Here is a 22,985-nt window from a genome sequence, read left to right as displayed (position 1 = left end):
TCACACCGATTTAGCCGGTCACATATTCAACTCCGTCTGGGTGAATAAATATTTCAGACTCTTGTGATCCGTAAATATATCAAATTTCTTATCATAAAGATAATGTCTCCAGATCTTGAGCACAAATACAATGGCGGCTAACTCAAGATCATGTACTGGATAATTATTCTCATGCGTCTTCAACTGTCGAGAATCATAGGCAATAACATGTCCATGTTGTGTCAAAACACATCCTAATCCCTGACCAGAGGCATCAATGTAGACAACATAACCTCCTGATCCAGAAGGTAGAGCTAGTACAGGTGCAGTAGTAAGACGTCTACGCTGCTCGTGAAAAGACTCCTCACAATCCGAGGACCATATGAAGGAAACATCTTTCCGTGTAAGCTGAGTCAAAGGTCTGGCCAACTGTGTAAAATTCTCGATGAACTGACGGTAATAACCAGCTAGACCCAAGAAACTTCGAAACTCAGCAACCGTCGTCGGACGAGACCAGTTCAGCACTGCCTCTATATTACTTGGATCAACAGATATTCCTTTACTAGAAATCACATGACCAAGAAACACTACCCGATCAAGCCAAAATTTACACTTGCTCAATTTCGCATACAACTGCTTCTCTCGTAACGTCTGCAATACAATTCTCAGATGTTGTGCATGCTCATCATTGTCATGAGAATAGACAAAAATATCATCAATGAAGACGATGACGAACCTATCTAGATATTCTCGAAATACCTGATTCATCATATTCATAAAGACTGCCGGTGCATTCGTCAGACCGAATGGCATCACCAAAAATTCATAATGCTCGTATTTGGTTCTAAAAGCAGTCGTAGAAATATCTGAGTCTCATACCCTCATCTGGCGATATCCAGATCTCAGATCTATCTTGGAGTAGACAGAAGTACCCTGTAATTAATCGAACAGATCATCAATCAGTGGTAAAGGATACTTATTCTTGATGGTGGCACGATTCAGCTGTCTGTAATCAATACATAATCGCATCGACTCATCCTTCTTCTTGACAAACAACACAGGTGCTCCCCACGGAGAAACACTCGGACGAATATATCCCTTATCAAGCAGATCCTGCAACTGCTATTTTAATTCCCTCATCTTTGACGGTGCCAGACGATAATGTGCTCGGGATATAGGCGTTGTTCCTGGTACTAGATCAATTCCAAATTCAACCTCTCAAACCGGAGGAAAATCAGGAATCTCATTAGGGAATACATCGGAAAACTCGCTGACAACTGGTAATTGATCAATACCCTGACTACTCATGGACATATCAAATGCATAAATGAGGTAGCCCTCCCCACCCGACTCCAAGACATGACATGCCTTCAGAGCCGAAACAAGTGGCATCGGAGGTCGCGCACCCTCACCATAAAAAGACCAGCTCTCACCCTCATCAGGATGAAACTGTATCAGATGCTGATAACAATCCACAGTAGCGTGATACAATGTCAGTATATCTATTCCCAAAATACAGTCAAAATCTGTCATCGCTAGAATCATCAGATTATCAGACAACACGTGACCCTCAAACTCTAGAAGGCAACCCATCACTAGACGCTTAGTTACTACCTTCTACTCCAGCGGAGTAGATACAACTAAATCCAGGTCTAATGATACATAAGGTAATCTATGTCTCTTAACAAAATGGTTAGAAATAAAGGAATACAATGCTCCAGTATCAATTAAAACAAGTGCAGGAATACCGCATAACAAAAAAGTACCTGCCAACATGTGATCGCTTTCCTCAGTAGCCTGATCCTGAGACAGAGCAAACACCTGCCCCTGTGTGTGTGGACGGAAACTAGAAGAACTAGGTGGTGCTGGCTGCTGATGTGAATGAGTAGAAGCCTGAGATCCCATCTATGATCCCGATCCACTCTCAGCTCCCATACGCTGAGGACAATCTCTCCGTAGATGTCCCTGCTCACCTCAGATATAACATGCACCAGAAACCTTTCGACAAGAAGCTGCAGAATGATTCCCACCACAGTGACTGCAAAATTCATATTTCTTCTTCTTCTTTCCAAACCGGAACATACCTCGTGAACCACGAGATCCAAAAGAAGTAGTAGTAGAAGAAGGCGTAGTGCCAGACTGCACAACAGATTGAGCCTTAGGCCCAAAAGATCCACTAGGCTGTCCTGGCATCATCAACAATGCTCGTCTATTGCTGTTCTACACTTGACGACACCGATTAACCAGAGTCTCGTAAGATGTTAGATCATCACAGACAACATCCTGTGAATAAATATCCTGATTCAAGCCTTGCAGGAAGATATCATACTTGGACGCATCACTCTCATTGATATGGGGACTGTAAGGTAGCAGATCAATGAATCACTGCTGATATTCATCAACAGTCATAGATCCTTGCCTCAAAGTAAGCAACTCCATCGATCGTGCCTGACGAACAGCTGGAGGAAAATATAACTTCTAAAACTGCTGACGGAAATCCTCCCAAGTCACCTGTCTTCTCTTAGTACCCGCCTGAGCTACCTTGGCATCCCACCATAAACGTGCACGCCCATCTAGAACAAACTCTAGAAATTCCATCTTCTGCTCCTCAGAACACTCGAAAGCACGAAAAGCACTCTCGATCCTAGCTATCCAGTTCCTTTCTTCCTCAGGATTCTCACCTCCTAACAAGAGTTTCGGTCCTAATTTCATAAACTTATTGATAGTATAGCGACGTCTACCCTCGTGAGGACGATGTCGATCCTCTTGATGATGGCGATGTTGACGATGATGACCATCTCTCTGCCAACACTACCATGACTCTCGTTACCTCCATCAGCCATTATCTGAAAAGATTTGCACATTAAAATCCCAAATGCGCAATAATTACTCAAAACTAGGCTAAATTCCAAGTACTAATCCCAAAATCTAAGCATGCTCTGATACCAAAAATGTAGTAACTCTGCATTGTATCACCTATTAACTGACAACTAATAGCATACATTAAGCTTAATAAAAGCAATAATTACTAATCAAAGAAAAACGTGCGGAAACAGAACCCATAATTTACATATGAGCTTAGTATAAAAGTTTCAAGCTTATTTATAAGTAGTGATACAACCAAATCGAAAAGACTAGTAAGTAAACATTATACAACTATATCGAATCCCGCTGTATAACTAACTCTTCAAGACTCCTGCTCCCTAGTCCTGCCTCGAACTACCGGCTCCGTCCATCCTGCGACCTGCCCCGTGGAATAGGGTATCCAAGATAACAACTAGGATGTGAGCGCTAACGCCCAGTACATAAACATGAGTAAACATATGTATATGATGCATGCAACCGTGATGACTGGTAAAGGGTCATCCGATAAGTCATGCTCAGTACAGGCGCCACATGAGTGATATAACCTCGCGGATCAACCTTTGGGTACAACCACACTCGTCTAGTACATTAGAGTAGTCAGACATACATGTCCCGCTGTCGCGGTACTCTCAGTGACAGACTAACAAGTATAGAGCTGAGCGGCTCTATAATCAGGTATAACCAGGTATAGGCTCAACGTGTATATGCACATGACATATGAATATGGAAAACGGTAAATCATATATCATGCCATATAATAATGCCAAATAAATGCAACACATAAACATGTATACTCGCTGGCAATCTCAGTCAATGTGTATGTACCTCTAGGCTAGTTCAAGTCTAGTAGGATCCTAGGTTCCAAGCCTATATTCAAAAGTTCACCGTATCACTACACATATTCTATAAGCCTTAACTAAGCTAATATAATAAGTACTCCTAAAACTTAAATAGATTCCCGGACCATATCTTCGTCCATCGTAAGTCCTTTGGAGTCGCTAATCCCGGATGACTATAACCACGCTTTGGTTATTCCAGAACCTTACTATAAACCGATAGGGCCCTCAAGTGTATATCTCACACTATATAACTGAAGAAGGAAACTCGGAATTCGTAATTCAAAAAGAATCCGAATGAGCCCTATTTATAGGCAAATTTTCGGTCAAGTTCGGACCCTCCGAACTCGGGTTTGGATCGTCCGATCTAGCTCAACGCCTGCATGCAGAACACGTCAAGTTCGGACCGTCCGATCGCCACTTCGGGTCGTCCGAAGTGACCTATGCATGACACTTGTCAAATTCCATGGCTGAGTAATCCTTCCTGCTTGGCATAAGGGAGTTCGGGTCGTCCGATCCTGGTTCGGACCGTCCGAACTTGCCTTAACTTCGAAGTCAACAAGCCCTCTTCGGAGCCTCCGGGTTGCTGAGTTCGGATCGTCTGAAGTCCTCTTCGGACCGTCCGAACTGGCCCAAATAATGGAAGTCCAATTCTTAATTCTGAAGTTCGACTAATCCCTGGAATTGGTTAAATATTAACTCTTAATCATGTTTAACATATTATTATCTTAAAATGGGATCTGGATTACTACAATTTATGGAAAAAAAATTGGTATAGATAATACTTTCTATACATTAATTTAAATTATTGCGTAAAATATATTTTTTATTTTATATTTAGGATTTTTCTCTCTTTAACGATTTTTCATATCATGTGTTTTTTATTCTCCATGAAAGAATCATTATTATCATCATCTTTAATAACAATTCTTGTGATACTATCTTCATCAATCATTTGCATTTTTGTATCGTGATTATTTAATCAGACGGTCTCTTTTTTATGCTAAAAATATTTGCTTGCAAAGAATAACAATAATTTCATCATTCTCATCTGCATTCTGGTATGTTATCGTCTTTCATTACTTGTATGTCAGTATCCTTAACTATCAATGTATTTGTTGTACATCCTTTTTTCTTTTTGATTTCTTGTTTTTCAAAATCTACATATCTCTTTTTGCTTACAATGCTATCATTGCTGAATTTTTTGATTGAATTTTGAATGTTTTTAATTACAAATGTTAACATTTCATATTTTATCTCAACCGTTTTGTTGCATTTTTTTTTATTCATTCATCTGATTGAAAATTTGCATCAATATATGTAATTTTTTTTACAGGATCTTTAATTTAATGCGAGACGTGTCATCCATAATTTTTCTAGTCTTCTTTTTTTGATTTATTAACTAACCCGTAGTAGATTGATTAACATAGATATATTTACAGACTTTAATAATATTTAAATAATATCAATCTTATAGTTTTGCTAAAAACAATTGAAGATATTCATCTCCAACTCTTGTAAAAATATTCCTTCGTTAATTGTAACATCATCTCATAAAATAATTTTTATAGTTTTTAGATTTTTTGAGGAGGAAAAATAGTTAATTTTTTAAATTTCAACTTTTACATATATGATATTTGTGTGTTGGTTTGTTTTTTATTATTATTCTGGATAAAAACTTGACTCTACATGAATTGATTTATTTCAACACCGATGTGTAATTTAATTTATATATATATATATATATATATATATATATATATATTAATAACGTTTAAAAATCTAATATTTTATTATATTTATGAACTAATGATATAATTATTTAGTTCAATAGGTCCTTACGCAAATTATAATACATAAGATTTTTTTGTTGAAATATGTCATTCCATCTACAAATAAATAAAAACTAAAGTATTTTGGTGTTTCAATCTTTTAGAAAACTGGATAAATATTTAATTTAATTAAAATTTTTGTGAAAAAAATATTTTCACTTTATCTACAAGAAAATAAAAACTAAAGTATTTTGGTATTCAATCTTTTTGAAAACTGGAACCTTATCTAATATTCACACATTGTCAATTTTAACCTTATCATAATGATTGATTTTATAAAAGTATCCTCGTAGAATTTATCAAGTGTGTACTAACCAATGACAACATTGAAAATACACAACGAAAAACTTTGACATTGGTTCACACTTTTATAATTGATAATTGATGATTGATGATTGATGATGATGATGATGATGATGATGATGATGATGATTGATGATTGATGATTGATGATTGATGATTGATGATATAGATAGATAAGTAATATAATATATTGCTTTTATGTCCTAGCCAATATTTAACTTTTACATTTATATCCTTATAATATGTATTTATTTTTACATAAATTTGTGTAGAATAAAAAACAAAGTTGTAGATTCACAATTGTAAAACTTTACCCTTTTATTCACACTTTTAGATAGGTAATAGATAATATATAGATAAATATTATCTAGTTTATTTTTTTTAGAAAAAAATAAATTTAAAAAAATTAAAAAAAAAGAAAGAAAAAGAAAGAAATAAAGTTCGAAAGTCCGAGATTTATTTAAAATATTTATTATGATGATATATTTCATAGTTCTATTATGAGGACAAATTAATAAATTACAAAAAAAATTTATCTAATGTTATTATAAGTTTAATAATTGGATTTCTAAATTTATCTGGTTATTTTTTTAGGATTTTTTTTTGTTACCAAATTTATAATCAGTCTTAAATTTTTAATAATTCCTTACAAAACTTATATATGACAGTATTGGACAATTAACAGTAAAGTTGGAAGTTATAACTTATAAGATTCAAGAGACCTAATTAAAATGAAAGTACGTTATATGTGGAAGGTAGACACAAATTAAATCACAATTGTCTTGTGCATTTTTTCATCTCTGTCCTTTTCTTTAATTTGTTGTAAAATGACATATAATCCTAATTTTTATCTTATTTATATGAAATAAAAGGATAATTATGTATACCCATAATGAAAAACTTTACCTTTTATTCCTATTTTTAATCATAAAATTACTATTATTATCCTTCACCAAACTAAAATTTCATACTATTATCATCCATCGCCAAAATAAAAAATTCATAACTATAATATTATCTCTATTTTATAATATAAATCATACTAATTGCAAAAAAAAAAATTAAATTCCAAGGAAACTCTTGAATTTTTTTTTCCCAAAAATCACAACCCTTCTTAATTAAATTGGTGGGCATATCCAATCAAGCAGAGTGTCGGTGAACGACTGGTGTTTGACTCTTGGATGTCTACTTTTACATCGAATATTGTTATTATATCATATTATGTATGATGTGATGCATGACTCCGCTAAAAATATTATCATATATATATATATATAGCTCCGATTCCAGAAAAATTGTGTGCGACCACTAACGTGGGTTTTAGTGATTTTTTTTTTCACAACTAAAACCCACTACCGGATTTTAATGGTCGCACACATTTTAGGGCGTAGAGAATATGTGAGCGACCACTACGTGCAAAAAAATAAAAAAAAATCATTAAAACTTGGATTTTAGTGGTCGCTCACAAATTTTCTGCACTTTAGAATGCATGAGATCATTTTTGTATATATATATATATATAGATTAAAAATATATGATATTCATGACCATCTAAATTCTTCATGCAAATCGGAAAACATCAAAGAACATGGTCATCCAACTACTATATATTATTAACCTTTTCCTTTCCATGCGAAACTCCACTTATTTAGAACAACGACGATCTTAGTCTTTAATTTAAACGTCTCAAATTAGATATCCAATTGAACTGTCAATGTTGCAGCATCACGTCGTACCTACAATTCAACCACAAGTATCATCACATCTCGACGATATCTTCCGAGAATAATCCAAAACTAAAGCTGTCGAAATAATTTCGTATAAAGACATATATGGTCTGAATTTGACACAACACAAACTGTAAAAATAAATCTCTCACATTTCAAGATAAAAAAAAAAAACATAAATAAAATTTGTCCAAAGTTGTGAAACTCTCTTCTCCGCACACAAATTATCACATATACGTACAGCACCAATGGAGAATCAAACTCACATGGCTCCATTTTCATCCCTTCTATTTCTGCTACTAATTCTCATTAATGCTACTGTAATTCTATCAGCAGCATCAGTACTTCCAGCTTATCTTCCTGGGATTCGCCAGTCTTCACTAAAGAATAATTATGCAAAGATTTCGAAGCCAAAAACGCCGTACGAAACCCGTTATTTCCCTCAAATCTTAGATCACTTCACATTTAATCCCCAGAGTTACAAGATTTTCTATCAGAAGTACCTGATCAACAGCCAGCACTGGGGAAATATTGGAGACCCCATCTTTGTTTACACTGGGAATGAAGGAGATATTGATTGGTTTGCTGAAAACACCGGCTTCCTACTCGACATTGCTCCAAAATTTCACGCCCTCCTAGTTTTCATCGAGGTATATCTCATAAAAAAGTTTCAAATTTCGTAAACTTTGCTCATAGGCTAGTCTTATGTAGTGGTTAGAAAGCTTCTAGGAATTACTTCTCGCCTTTTTCTTTACAAAATTTCACAAAATTTTAAAATTTTAGAAAAAAAAAGTTGAGAAGTGTTTCCAAGAAGCTTTCCCAAACACTACCTTAATTTCCTTCGTCACCGCAACTACTTACATGCAGCTTCTCTATAAATGGCCTTTTAACAAAGAATGATCTAGCTTAGATCAGCTCAACCCAAATTTTTTTTTTTAAAATTACTTATATATTTAAGTGTTTTACTTAGACTATTAAAATCCACGTTTTCCACGCCCAAAGCTCCGTCGATTTCTTTAATTCTTGGACACAACTTTATTAAACATAGGATGTAATGATTTATATAATAATTTTTTGATAATAATATATGATTTGTTATATTAAGTTGAAGTATACCCTTACCCCAATTTCTGAATCCGTCCATGCTTTTAGCTATGTGCATGTGGCTCAACATTCAAGTAAATTTGCAGGAAAATTAAATGATCACTATTTAAGACCTGAAATAATGATTTTATTTTATTTTATTCTCTAAAAGGGTTTTAACTTAATCAAAGCATGATGTTTAAAGCTGATTTTTCTCTCTTTTTGTTTTTTTTTTATATATATAAATTTTGACTTGTAGCATAGGTTCTATGGAGAATCGCTACCTTTCGGAAAGAACTCTTACAAGTCGGCAAAGACATTGGGATACTTGAATTCACAGCAAGCATTGGCTGATTACGCAGTTCTGATCACAAGTTTGAAGCAAAACTTATCTTCTGAGGCATCCCCTGTTGTGGTTTTTGGAGGATCCTATGGGGGAAGTAAGTAACATAATATCATGATATTATATCTTTTTTTTAAATTTTTAGAAAAACTTTATATTTTAGCCTTCCATAAAAAAAATTATAAAAATACGTTATCTAACATTTTGGAACCCAAAATTCTGAACGATATCGTAGCACCCCAAGGTTGATTCAAAGGTAATAGACGGGTCACGTATATATTTTTCATGTGATATAATGCGTTACAATAATCAGTGAATCAATTTTTAGGATAATAACACACACACAAAAAAAAAAAAAAACATCGGATAAATCCTCCACTCCCTCTCTAGATATCTGTAGAATTGAAGTTTAATTGTGGGACTCCTGCAGCACTTCACGTGGCTTTTGTTTGTCATATATATGCTCTGCATTACAGCTAATTATATTTTTGTAGTCTTCTCCAAGTGCATTCCGTGGAGAAGATGTTAATTTGTTCTATATATAGCTCGATATAATATATATCGATATATATTGTGATTGTTGGTACCATTTTCACATGCCAAAAGCTGTAAAAATTTAAACACAACGATAATGTAGGAGAATTATGGAAAAATTCCCCATGGATAAAAGTTAAAAGATATTTTTGTCGTGTAATTTTATTTTTTTTTTCTTTTTGAGTCATATAACAACTAATCAAACTTATATTGATAGCTAACTTTTGATTATTTTGATCCTATTTTCATCAAAGTGTTTAATTTTAGCCATAATTTGCTGACTACTTATTGACAAGGTTATAAAAACTGATGATATTACAACAAATTTGGGGATTGCCTCTAATTTTCTGAGTTTGGGGATTGAAATCCTTACTTGCCAAACACTAAAACGGTATTTTCAATTCCAAATTCCACCGTCTGCAGTGCTTGGTGCTTGGTTTAGGCTAAAATACCCGCATGTAGCCATTGGTGCACTGGCATCTTCTGCCCCAATCTTGCAATTTGATGGCATTACACCATGGTCTAGCTTCTATGATGCTGTTTCTCAAGATTTCAAGGTATTTTCTAGCTAAATAACAGATTACAGAACTCAAAAAGTAGTGAATTCTTCCTAAAAAAAATGATGTTTGAATCAACTCATTTCGAACAGGATGTAAGCTTAAATTGCTATGAAGTGATCAAACAGAGTTGGGCAGAATTGGATGCTATTTCCCCGCACAAAGAAAGTTTAGCTGAACTTAGTCGCCATTTCAGAGCTTGCAAGTAAGTTTCAAGGAAGAAAAAACAATATAATTGGTCTGAAAGCATATTTTTCACTCACAAGTTATGGCTTTTACCTGATTAGCAAACTGCTTGGAACTTTACTTTAGTTGAACAAACTAAAGTAACTTCTTTATAACATGCCTGCCTCGTGTTTCAGAGAAATTACTTCAATTGAATCGGCCCGAAGCTGGCTGTGGGAAGCCTTCATTTACACAGCAATGGTGAATTATCCAACACAAGCTAATTTTATGAAGCCATTGCCAGCCTACCCTGTGAAAGAGGTGCAATGTGGATCACATAGATAGATATTATTCATTTCCATAGACAAACTGGTGTTTTGAAGATTTTCGGATCCCTTGTATTGATTAATATTTTTCTTTCTTTTCTGAGAAGATGTGCAAAATCATTGATGGATCTAAGCTGGGAGAAACAAAGCTTAGCAGAGTTTTCGCAGCTGCTAGCTTGTATTATAACTACTCCAAGACCGAAAAATGCTTCAAATTGGAAGATGAAACTGATGATCATGGACTTCATGGTTGGGACTGGCAGGTAGACGAAATTCCTGAATAATAATTAACTGTCGAAATACTGAATGAATGAATTCATATGTTTTTTTTATTCATCTTCTTGATGAACAAATCATGTTTAGGCATGTACAGAGATGGTTATGCCAATGATAGTGTCCAATGAGAGCATGTTCCCTCCATCTTCATTCAGTTACGAAGATTACGCAATGGATTGCTCGAAAAAGTATGGAGTGAAGCCCCGACGTCACTGGATCACCACTGAATTTGGTGGGACTGTGAGTGTCCAATTCAAATATCATGTGCTAGTAATAAGTCTTTTGTAATTGTTCTTTTATTGATGTGATAATTTCCGAGAAGTTAATGTGCCAATCTTGTTTATATTTTATATTCTTCTTGAAAAACAGTTGTTTTCTTCTAGATTTTAATATGATAAGCTTATTTCTATTCATTTGTAAGCTCCCTATTCTACGCAGAACATCGAACAAGTTCTGAAGAGATTCGGCAGCAATATTATATTTTCCAGTGGATTGCAAGACCCATGGAGCAGGGGCAGGTCAGTTGGAAACAATCTGGATAATTTAATAGAGACATTTTGGTAGCTTCCATCTTATTTTTATCAAACAGAACTATAAAAAAAAACTTTACAAATCTTTTGATTCACTGAAATTTAATAGAGACATTTTGGTAGCTTCCTAGTCACGGCTTGACTGGTCGATCCACCTGCGTCGGGAGGTGGCTCCTACGTCTTCTAGAAGGGCGTCAAGTCATGAAGCGAGCTTGGATATCATATTGATGCATCATGCACTCACTGCATTCATTAGAATCATATTGTTTAATTATTTATCTGATGTTATCGTTTTTGACTCTATTTAGTGTGCTGAAGAACATATCTGCTAGCATTGTGGCACTCGTGGCAGAGCAAGGTAATTTGGTTCTATTTGGATTGATGGATATAAATACAAGGAATTCAAATTCATAAAAACAGATCCATTTGTTAATTTGTGTGGATAAATCTATTTAACTATGTATTATAAATCTTGCGCCAGTTATTTCCTAAACATGGAGTCATTTTAAATATTTTATCGAATCCAATCGTCCCAATAACACAGCCTTAGTACTATTGTCATTAGACTCATTAGTAATATCACATTTGCTCGGAACAGGGGCACACCACACAGATTTACGCGCCGCAACGAGCAGCGATCCTGAATGGCTAATTCATCAGAGAAATCAAGAAGTTGAGATCATCAAGAGATGGATATCAGATTACCATCTTGATCTGAATTGAAGCAGATTGAATAGATTGTTGTAATAATATCTGCATCAAGTTAAAATGCGAAAAACATGTTACAAAGAACTAAGGAAGTCATGTATAGCTCAAACACTAATCTTGGATCTTTTGGAATGTTTCATTTCTTTTACTGGATTATTGGCACGTAAAAGGGATTTTATGTTTATATGGTCGTGATGTAATTTTAGATTTGCTTAAAACAAATAATGAAGTATTTTTTAAAAATTTTAAAATTACAGTGGTTAATTTATGAAATTGAAATAGCGGTGTAAAAAAAAATAAAAAAAATGTTATTAATACAAAAAAAAATCATATAATTAGTTTAATAAATGTTTCATGGTCTTAAATTTAAATTTTAGAAGAATAATAGGATGTCTAGTTACCTAAATTACATTATTACTCGTTTTCTTAATGGGACATAATTACTCTTTTTAATTGTTAGTTAATGTCTGAATATTAGTTGATTATGGATGAGCACAATGATTATGGTAGCAAAATTTCAAAAGATCGAATTCTTTTATTTACTTGTTAAAAAATCAATCAAATTCTTTCATTTTATGAGGGTACGTGCTAACGAAATTATTTAAAAAATTATTTTTCTACAAGAAAAAGTTTACCATATATTGTATTATTACTGATATCAGTTATACTATATTATATAAATTTTCGATATGAAAATTACTATTTGAGCTTGTGCTCCCCAAAGACCAATGGATAATAATTGTCATCTCAAACGAGCTAAACGTATTCAAGTAGAACTAATAATTTATATTTGACTACCAAAGTACCATTTTTTTTTTTAAAGGATTTTAGGCATAGAATTTTTTCGGTCGATTTTAAGATAAGTTTTTAAAATTATGTAAAAAAAAAAAAAATCTCTCTCTCATGTGATTTGTTTATTTTTTATTTAATTTTTTTTACCACAATTTATTTTATCTAAACTCTGGCAGCTCTCAATAAAAGTGATATAAGAGCATATAATAATAATAAATTTTTTAAAACTAAAATCACTTATAAGTTATAAACTCTAATTTTTTAAAAAAAAAATCTAATAATTTTTTTTAACAAAAAACTTTTATTTTACATCAACATGACTTTATACACATTTTTAAAAAATAAAATAAAAAAGTTTTTTTTATATATATATATGATATGATGATAAATTGAAAGCTGTGACATTTAATGAAGCCAGTGTAGATCTCACATCGTTTCTAGTTTCCACACGGAAAGATGAACAGAAGATCTGGGGCTTGCCTGCGCTGTTGCTTGGTGATCTTTGCTGTAGTTTCTGCACTTTGTGTGTGTGGCCCTGCTCTGTATTTCAAATTCAACAAGGGTTTGAAATTGAAAGCTTCTTCAGCTTGTCCTCCGTGCATCTGCAATTGTGCCCCACCTCAATCCCTTTTTCAGATTGCACCTGGTATGATCTCTCCTTTGTGCTTTTTGATGGTTTCAGTTTCTGGGTTCATGGGACATGGTGTAATATCTTGATTATTTTGGTGTTCCTCCTTATAAATCGACTATTACTATTTCTAAGATGATTTCCTCCATGCTAAAATGGGAATTTTATCTGGGTATAGCTGGATTTGTTACTAAACATCTTTTTTTTTTCCATCCCCTTTCTAAGCTTTGTGATGTTTGTGCCTTCGGAGATCACACTCCAAGCTCCAGTAAGTAGGGGTTCTTATTTTCTTGCAGTACAAAAGGGAGCAATTTTCATGTGTTGATTTAATCCTACTAGTTTGTCTTGCGATCACCAAAAACAAGAATTGTGTCCTGAAGTGTTGTGCTAGTGCCATCACGTGGGTTACTCATATTTGTTACTTGTTTATGTGATGAATATTGATTAATCACACACATTCTGATGCAAAACTGACCACTAGCATAGTAAATTCCCTTGATTCGTCACTCACCACTGGTGGGGTTTCGAAGTTCAGAAATCAGAACGGTTGATCAAGTTATTTAACTGAAATGATGGCTTCAAGATATTATGAAAGATGATGCAATTAGATGATATCTCATGCGATGGAATTATTACAGTTAATCTCTTGGATGAGTTGGTGTATAGCTTATGAATGGTCCTGACTGTTTGAGCTTATCACTTTATTGTCAATGAAATCAAAGGATACATGGGATTTGGTTTTGTCTCGACATCGTAATTAAGGAAAAGTTAGTACATCTCCCCTTCTATCGTATCGCGTAAATGGTGGGTAGTTTTCCTGTTAACATTACAACTGTGAAGAAGATTCTGAGCAGTGTTGTAATCGTATGGATAGAATTCCTACAAAAAAGGAATGATACAGGGATATGCAATCTTACAAGTTACAACCATGCTGTCTCGACACTTGGTGTTTGTTTGATATCTTTGTGAATTTCTTTTCATTCGGAATAGAACTGACAAAACAACCAAAAACTGAATATCTTTGTCAACTCTATAAGCTCTTCTTCTGTGCCACTCAGTACAAATTACGGTTTCTAATTATTCTCACGCACCTCTCCAAGATTAGCTGATGTATGGATTACAAGATTCCATTTATAAGAACCAATTCAACCTTCACGGAGGTCCTGATATTTTACTACGTTTCTTTTATTTGTTCTTTGAAGGGGTTGCATATGAGAATATCAGAGCCATTTTTGTCTGATAGAGACATAAATCCAAAGTCAGATTTATAAATGTTGTACAAAGTCATGCAATGCCGGAGGAGTTGTTAGACTTTGCATCTCCGGTCACACATATGCTTCTTTTGTATTGTAGCTTTGACAACTATTTAAATGGTGTTTATGGAAAATATAAGATTGGTGTGGATATGCGATGTAATTGTGAGTGATGCAGGTTCTTACGAGTTCTTACGATAAATGAAGAACGCCTCAATCTTAATGTTCACAAGTTACAGTAGGAGGATTGAATGGTGATTGAGATTTATTTTTAAATCAATCTGACATTTGTTGTCATGCCATTTTCTCATTCTGTTTTTTGTCACCAGACAACCTCTTTCTTAATCTACTTCCTTGTCATTTTCTTGTCAATACTATGCCGGATTGTCAGGGAAGATTTGAGCATCTCTTTCATGCTCTTCTTATGCTTTTACATTTATTGTCTTGTCTGCTTACATTTAAAATTTCAAAATATTCATCTTGTTATAAGAATACCGGATTCATCGACACACTCAACTTTGTTTTCCTTTATTCTGCAGGATTGGCTAATCTTTCTGTTACAGGTAAGGAGTATGTTTAGTTTCATTTATTTCTTCTACTTTTGACAGTCTAATCAACTTCATAGCCCGAAATCATATCATGTTGAGTTAGTGATGTCTCATTGTAGATTTATTAATTTTTAACAGTATACAGACTCTGTTAAAATTTTAAAATATAGTAAAATAATATAGTATTTTGAGGAGTAGTGAAACCTCAAATCATAAGGTTGGGATATTTGAAAATTGGTGGCAGGGCATTGGGGGTGGAGAATGAAAATAAGAGTGTATTTTTTTGTTTCATTTCCAGGATCAGTAGGGGTATAATAGATGAAACCAAACATGCTCAGTGTTATGATATTAGAGTTTCATTTTGATGAAGAGCATTGCATAGCTTCTCTTCTGAATCATAAATAATTTGATCGACAAATTTTCATTGAAATAGATTGTGGGAAAGATGACCCTGATCTCAAGGAGGAGATGGAGAAGCAATTTGTTGACTTGTTATCGGAAGAGCTGAAATTGCAAGAAACTGTCGATGAAGAGAGTTCCCGACACATGAACATCACCTTCGGTGAGGCAAGAAGATTGGCTTCTCAGTATCAAAGGGAAGCCGAAAAATGCAATATTGCCACGGAAACTTGTGAGGGAGCCCGGGAACGAGCTGTGGTGCTACTCACCAAAGAAAAGAAGATAACTTTGCTTTGGGAACGAAGAGCCCGTCAACTTGGTTGGGAAGGCGAGTAAATATAACCATAAACGATGTATCTACTGGTCCACGATGGGAATGAAGTACTGACAGGAAGATTATTCATTGGTAAATCATTCGTTTTGCTGCCTTCTGCTACTTGTATTCTTATATTTTGGACAGAATATTAGAATGTGCCTAAACTGGTGCAATATCATTACTCTATTTCTGAAAGATGTGGAACTTATCTTGCAATCTATAAACGAGGAATTTTCTATACTAACTTCTGCTGATACATGCAACATATTGATACCAGTGTTTAAAAGACGTAGCGTTGGCCTGTAGCGTTTTGTCCTGTGATAGCGTAACATAAATACCGCAGCGCGTAGCGTAAGCTATTTGTGCACGTCAATTATCTAATTAGAAAATAGAAATATATATATAAGCAAATTAGTGATAATTAATTATGAAACCATAATAATTTAGAAAGTCTTACAACTAAAACGACATGATGTGAAAATAATCACTATCATCCATCCAACCCTACGTAGCTATCATCATCAAGATTATCTAGGGTTGGAATTTGTGAATTTGGAAAACGGAAGTTGCAGTCTGAATTCTGAATCGGCTCTATGTTTATTCCCTTGAGGTGTTCTGAATCTGTAAGACTTGGGATTTGTGAATCGGCTTGTACGTTAAAAAGCGTGATAGCGCAAGCGTGTGCAATCTGTGTAAATAGCTAAATGGCGAGCTTACGCTATAGCGCTCTACGTAACGCTTTTTAAAACAATCATTGATACCTCCGGTAGCGTCTCTGCCTCGGGTGGGCAACGAGATTAAAGGATGTCTTTTTTTCCTGTTGTGATTCATTTTTTCGTGGTCTCTTTCATTCGTTTTATGTTATGGTCAAGTTTATTTTTGTGTATGTATATCTCTCATTGACAACGAAAGGCATGGCATGTCTCAAAGTATCCCCACTTCGGCTGAGATTTTACGCATCTTTATGAAGCCAAGATATATGTTTTGTTTTTTGTTTTTTGTTTTCTGACATAATACTACTGTTTTAAATTTCCTTGGACAAGTAGACTAGCCCACATCACTAAAAATCTTATTCATAATTCTGGTTACCAAGAAAGAAAGAGTCTACAGCTCCTCGTGATAGCAACTATACCAACGTTTTCTCAACTGCAACTAGACAAGGAAAAAGAAAAACAAAGATCAATTCAAGCATACTACAATGACTCAGAATGAAAATGCAGATTACATATACACAGACTCCATCGATGTTTTTGCATTCCACGAGCAAGAGTCGTGTCCCCAAAAAGCCTTCATTACATACCTTGTCCAAAAGCAGCATAATCATCAAATCCGAAGTCACAATTTGACGTGGTTTCATCCTGTTCCTACGCATCAAGAGCACGAGATATTGGTATGATTCAAGAACTAGAGATTGATATGATTGTCATGAATAAATTAAACAAAGGTCGCGATCTAAGGCTACAATACCCGTTTGATCATTGCGTTCATTAAATCATCCAATGAATCATAACTTTGATGAACGAAGCCACCTAGCAGCTTTGGTTGCTCCGAAAAGAAGTTCTCGTTGGACCTTACTCTAGATTCCATTGCAAATTTGTCACTCTCACTCCGCTGCACGAGGCTCAAAACACCTCCACTTGCTCTGCCATTTACAAACTCGTCAATTTTCTGCTCAAATATTCCAGTATTGTGGTCCAGATTCCTGTTCATGCGAGAGATGACACCATTTTCGGGATTTTGAGAATTTAAGGAACCAAAAGCATTGTTCGGAATGTGCCTGTAATTCTGCCTTTGTTCTCCCCATCTCTGGTTCGTGGTTTGATTTGTATTTTGAGTATCACTGACCAAATCTTGGCAAGACCTCTCCCTCAAATCTTGAGGAGGCACTGAAGAAGCAAGGAAGGAGTTGTTCTGAGAATAAGAACCATTTGAGGAGTTTTTGTCTCTCATACTATTGAGAGGCAACTGAGGATGAAAAGTATTCGTAGAAAGCAAAGAATTTGGCTCAATTTTAGGTGGTTCGATGGTGTTTTGCCAGGTCTCGTTACATTTACTGGGATCCAGCAGATTAGAGGCACAAGTGATACCAGTATTAAAGGATTCTGAGCTGAAAGAAGCCATGTTATTGGAAGATGGATTTCCAAATCCCCCAACAAGCATCATGGAATTATTTCCATTACTGCTAAACAAGTTGCTGGAGCCACCAATCACTGCTCCTGAATCTGTAAATGTATTGGCAGTGGCAAAGATTTTTGAATCATCCGTGCCATTGAAATTTAGATTGCCTTTCTGTTGTATTTGATCTAGCTCCAATGATGGTATCCCTTGAAACAAACTTGGATTCTGACCGGAGGATGAGAGGACTGGGTGTGTTTTCCCAATCAAGTTACTCAAGGTTGGAGAATGAGTCGGTTGGACTAGAGTTGGCGTGAGATTGCGAAGGTTCATATTAGCAGGACTATTTAGTCTCCCAAGTATGCCACTGGTTCCATAAGGTGATAAAGCAACATTTCCGAGTCTTCCTGGTCCAGACAAAGTACGAAAATCTCCGAGCCCATCCAATGAACCCATTCGCATGAAAGGGGAATCCTTGATCCCAAAAGCAGCTGCCATATTTGCTTGCTGGGTTGTGACGTGGCTGATTCTTTTCAGGTAAAGCCTATACTTCTGCAAGAAGTTAAAAGCATTGAGATCGCATCTTCTTCTGTTGTTTTGCTTACATTATTTGGAGTTTTAGGTGCAAAAACCTAATGGATCACAAGACATTCAGAATAAGAAACTGTACCTGGAGGTGGCTCGCCACATTCTCCCGAGTAAGCCCTTCAACATTCATCATGTCAAGAATCCTTTTAGGAACAGCTTCTACAAGGAGAAGCAGTATAAAATAAGGAATGGGGGGCATCAGTATGCAAAATAATTAAATATACACACGAACAAAGTAACAAGGTGGATGAATTTACTCTCGATTCCTAAATGATTCACAGCTGCAACAAACTTCCGATGAAGCTCAATAGACCAGACTACACGAGGCTTCTTTTGTGTCGAGGGATCTTCACTTTCATTTTCATCATCTTCGCCATCGTCCTCGTCATCCTTTCTTTTTCGATTAAATTTCCCATGCGGATCTGCATTCTCTGTTGTTGGAGATATATGACTTTCTCCACTGCCTGGCTGAGCATTTAATTGATCAGTGGATGCATTCTGGTTCTTCGAATCAACCTTCTTTCTCCTAATTACGTGTTGCCATATATTCCTCAATTCCTCAATACGGACGGGTTTCACCAAATAATCACAAGCACCATGAGTAATCCCTTGCATTACAAGTTTGGGATCGCTATTTGCTGACAACACTGCAACAACAATTTTTTTTTTAAAAAAAAAAACACCTCCAAGATCAGATTAACTGTGATATTGGTAATTCTACACTTCGTAATAATCTCATTTTGGCATCTTCAAGAAAGAATCAAAACCCAAAGGAAGATTTGAAACTTGGTCTCAAGTCTCTTTCATACTAAGAGAAACAAGGAAAAACGAAAATCGAACTTACTGATGACAGGTAAATCCATTTCAAGACCGACAAGTTCAAGAAGCTTAAAACCATCCATGTCTGGCATGTGCACATCACTGACAACCAGGTCAAATCTGTCTTTGTTTTCCCTCAACATCTTCAACGCCACACGAGCCTGACTCGTTGTAGTAACTGTGAGAACCGCAAATCAATTTCATGAAAGAAGAATTCATCCATTTCAAAAGACTTGAAATAAAATGATATTAGATATGAGATTAGACACGATTTTGAGTTTTAAAAAAAAGGTATTACAAGTATGAACAGTCAACAGAGCACCAAAAACTGACAGACAAATAAATCAAAATCTGTTAGAACAAGATTCCCAATCAAGGGCCTGAACAGTAATTATTGGAAGAGCAATGAGCCCTCAGACACATGGATATTGTAGAGTCTAGGTGCAATGGATGCGGCAAGGCATCATAAGAGACAAGATATCTGTTAGAATCTAAATATTTGAACAAAATTACATCATGTATAACCAATGAACAAAATTACATCATGTATAACCAAATTGTACCTTATAAACACTTCAACGGCAACAAATAAATATTCATTACTCTATTTGCGACAATGATTGAATACTGTCTTGCATTTCATCACATATGTGCTATACCCATATTTAAGATGAGCTTGAAAGATGCCTCGAGAATCTAAAGTGCGTCAAGCTTGGGGATCTACAGTTAAGACACTATAGAGACACGAAGGTTGAGCCTTGCTGAGCCTCTAGGACCAATAGTACTGATAAACCAAGATGTGAGTTTCACGATTCAAATAATAGAGCAATTCCAAGAAAAATCAAACATTTAGACCGCGGCACATTTCATGTATAAGATAAAGGGGGCAGGCCGCTTCAGCAAGTACAATCTCATTATAGATTCCAAAATTGTTTTCGTCAGCTAGTCCTACGAGCATCAGATAAAGTAGTCTTCCAGTTCACAGCATTTGGTAAAAATAGTAAAACTAGACAGAAATTAAAACACCGGATTTTGAACCTATTTCAAAGCTTTCCCCAAGTTCATAATACATGGTAGTCTACTATAAATTATCTTATGAACAAACAACAAGATTCAAACAAGGAGAGTGAGAAGGATATAGACATCAATTGGCAGAATTAAATGAAATCGGAAGCCAGAACTTTTCAGATATTAAATTAGGAACAAAAAAGAAGCTAAACAAGCCGATCAACAAAATTCAAAACCAAATAAAAACATCAGGTTATGAAAGAATGCCACACATGATTATACACATGTAAATACTGAAATACTGAAGTATTCATAACCATTACCAAGTCAACCCGAATACTGATGAATGAAAGCAGATGCGTCAAGAATCGATCAACATGATTTGAACGAAAATTCCAAAGCAATAATAATGATCATAAAGCAAGAAACTTCAAAAGCAAATCTAGGATGCCACTCAAGGAATCCACTAAACAAGAAACATCTACACAAAACAGATGAACAACATACCATGGTACTGGCACTTCCTAAGCAAAGTTTCCAATAACTTCAAGCAAATCGGGTCATCATCGACAGCAAGAACACGCAGGCCCGCTGGAAACTTATCAGATTTTTCATTGTCAAGAATGATTTTCTCCACAATCATTTTGTATACCCCACAAAATTCGAAGACCCAGATGAGAAAAACGCAGATCAAGCCCTAAAGATGGGATCTTGAACACCAACAATCACTTTCTTCAACACCCAACTCAAGACCCAGATGCCCAAAACACTTCCTTTCAAATAAGAACTTCACAAGAATCGGGAAAAATCAAAACAGAAACACAAAGTACACCGTGAGTGCGTGCAGAGAGAGAGAGAGAGAGAGAGACAGGGGAAAGACTTGTTTCAAGAAAGTAAAAGCCGTACGTGTTGACAACGATGGTGATGGCCAGAACATAGTTAAAGGTTCCAACACAGCAAGGAACCAAATCGTATAACAATTTTCATCACTTTCTTCCCCCCTTCCTATGGTACCACTGTGTGTGTGCGATTTGTTTTTACCTTCAACTTTTTCCCCCTTTTTTTCAGTGATTATTGTCAATAATGACAAAAGGTTGATGTGCTGCATATATTATATAAAACATGGATATAGATACACATACAAGTGTGTGTATGTGCGTGCCTAAGTGGGTGTGAATAATGGAGCTTTATGGTGTCAAATAATGGAGAGCTTTCTTTATAGTCTGCTTACAGCAACTTTTTTTTTCTCTTTCTTAACTCGGATGGAGCCAGAAGCATGCAATTTTGGAAAGGGAAGACTTTTTTGTTATTATTCAGTGTGGCATCCCGCACGAAGAGCACCGTACACCCACACTTGGTTAAAGAAATCCTGACCCTTGATTCTTACATCCAAATTTACATTTAAATTTCATATAAATTATAACATAATCATTAAAGGGTTATTTGTTCTCTTTTTTTTTTTTTTCAAACTAAGAAATGATTTGTTCCAATTAATTGAATCTTGAAATAGAAATTTGGGGATTTTTGTTCCAAAATCCAGATGAAGTACACACCAGTGACACATTATTTGATTGTTTCCATATCTAATATGTAGGACCATAGCATGTATTTTTTTTTAGTGTACTTATATTCATATACATCTAACCATGAATATTGTAAAATGTAAATAAAATATTTAACCTATATAAAATAGATAAATCTCAGTCAGATCTACCATATGTACTTTGTACAATAATTTATTCCTTTCATGACCCTAAGCTCTATGAGATTGATCAAACGGGAGTATTTCATTTGAGGTTATTTTAGTCTTTTTGTTGGGGGGGGTGGGTGGGGGGTTGGTTTGATAGACCTTTACGTATTATTCTATGCTATATTTTGAATTTTTTTTCCCATGATATGTCAAATTATAATTATTGGATCATCAACACACATGTCAATTTTTATAAAAATATAAGAGTCTCACTAGATCTAATAGTATTGAAATAGAGGGAAAAACACTCGATATAGCATAAACTAACCCAACATTTACATTGATATATAATAATAAAAAAGAATCTTGGTAATAATTTGGGGATTTAATGCTAATGATGATCCCATTTACCTTTTATGGGAAATCATTTACAACATAGGAGAAATATAAAATATACCCATTTTTGAAATGGTACAAGTGTCCTCAAGGTGTGTCATTTTCAATAAATAATACTTTGACTCACATTTAAGTACCTCGTCTAAAGGCATTTAAAGCCTTCATTTATTGAGACCTTGAGAATCTTTAATTTTTGGGACTACAGTTCATGCATTGGATCTAAGAAAAGGACAATTTGTCAAAAAAAATGTGCGCAATATATTCAAATAACCGTTACTATATGTAATAAGATAAAATTTAATAGGATATATTCTTGTCGATCGTCCCATACATTTGAATTTATCTTAAGGGAAAAGAATGAACTTAATT

General features: G+C 34.9%; 3 protein-coding genes across 6 annotated transcripts; 2 read left to right on the top strand and 1 right to left on the bottom strand.

Annotated features, from left to right (window-relative positions):
- The first annotated feature begins 7,695 nt into the window (after nucleotides 1-7,695).
- LOC140891809 (uncharacterized) lies at nucleotides 7,696-12,244 on the top strand. The gene is made up of 10 exons (XM_073300461.1): nucleotides 7,696-8,192; nucleotides 8,885-9,065; nucleotides 9,926-10,059; nucleotides 10,152-10,264; nucleotides 10,422-10,545; nucleotides 10,658-10,813; nucleotides 10,914-11,066; nucleotides 11,265-11,344; nucleotides 11,665-11,714; nucleotides 11,955-12,244. The coding sequence occupies exons 1-10, from the start codon at nucleotides 7,791-7,793 to the stop codon at nucleotides 12,077-12,079; spliced, it is 1,518 nt and encodes a 505-aa protein (XP_073156562.1). The 5' UTR covers nucleotides 7,696-7,790; the 3' UTR covers nucleotides 12,080-12,244.
- Nucleotides 12,245-13,252: 1,008 nt separating this feature from the next.
- LOC140890501 (uncharacterized) lies at nucleotides 13,253-16,240 on the top strand. The gene is made up of 3 exons (XM_073298345.1): nucleotides 13,253-13,502; nucleotides 15,277-15,300; nucleotides 15,719-16,240. Exons 1-3 carry the CDS (start codon nucleotides 13,313-13,315, stop codon nucleotides 16,018-16,020), a joined length of 516 nt encoding a protein of 171 aa, XP_073154446.1. The 5' UTR covers nucleotides 13,253-13,312; the 3' UTR covers nucleotides 16,021-16,240.
- Nucleotides 16,241-17,057: 817 nt separating this feature from the next.
- Nucleotides 17,058-21,772, bottom strand: LOC140886917 (two-component response regulator ARR12-like). 4 transcript variants are annotated; one of them, XM_073293836.1, is made up of 8 exons: nucleotides 21,437-21,772; nucleotides 21,038-21,317; nucleotides 19,548-19,700; nucleotides 18,961-19,350; nucleotides 18,786-18,862; nucleotides 17,468-18,667; nucleotides 17,301-17,364; nucleotides 17,058-17,152 (listed from the first exon to the last, which is right to left on the bottom strand). In XM_073293836.1, exons 2-8 carry the CDS (start codon nucleotides 21,171-21,173, stop codon nucleotides 17,127-17,129), a joined length of 2,046 nt encoding a protein of 681 aa, XP_073149937.1. In that variant the 5' UTR covers nucleotides 21,174-21,317; nucleotides 21,437-21,772; the 3' UTR covers nucleotides 17,058-17,126. The 4 variants fall into 4 exon arrangements, with proteins under 4 accessions (XP_073149937.1, XP_073149936.1, XP_073149938.1 ...); XM_073293835.1 differs by having other exon boundaries at nucleotides 21,038-21,772; XM_073293837.1 differs by having other exon boundaries at nucleotides 17,301-17,358; nucleotides 21,038-21,772.
- Nucleotides 21,773-22,985: the final 1,213 nt, after the last annotated feature.

This window comes from Henckelia pumila, chromosome 3 (assembly GCF_033568475.1).
Source record: "Henckelia pumila isolate YLH828 chromosome 3, ASM3356847v2, whole genome shotgun sequence".
Lineage (NCBI taxonomy): Eukaryota > Viridiplantae > Streptophyta > Magnoliopsida > Lamiales > Gesneriaceae > Henckelia > Henckelia pumila.
This window is presented reverse-complemented; position numbering and strand designations above follow the sequence as displayed.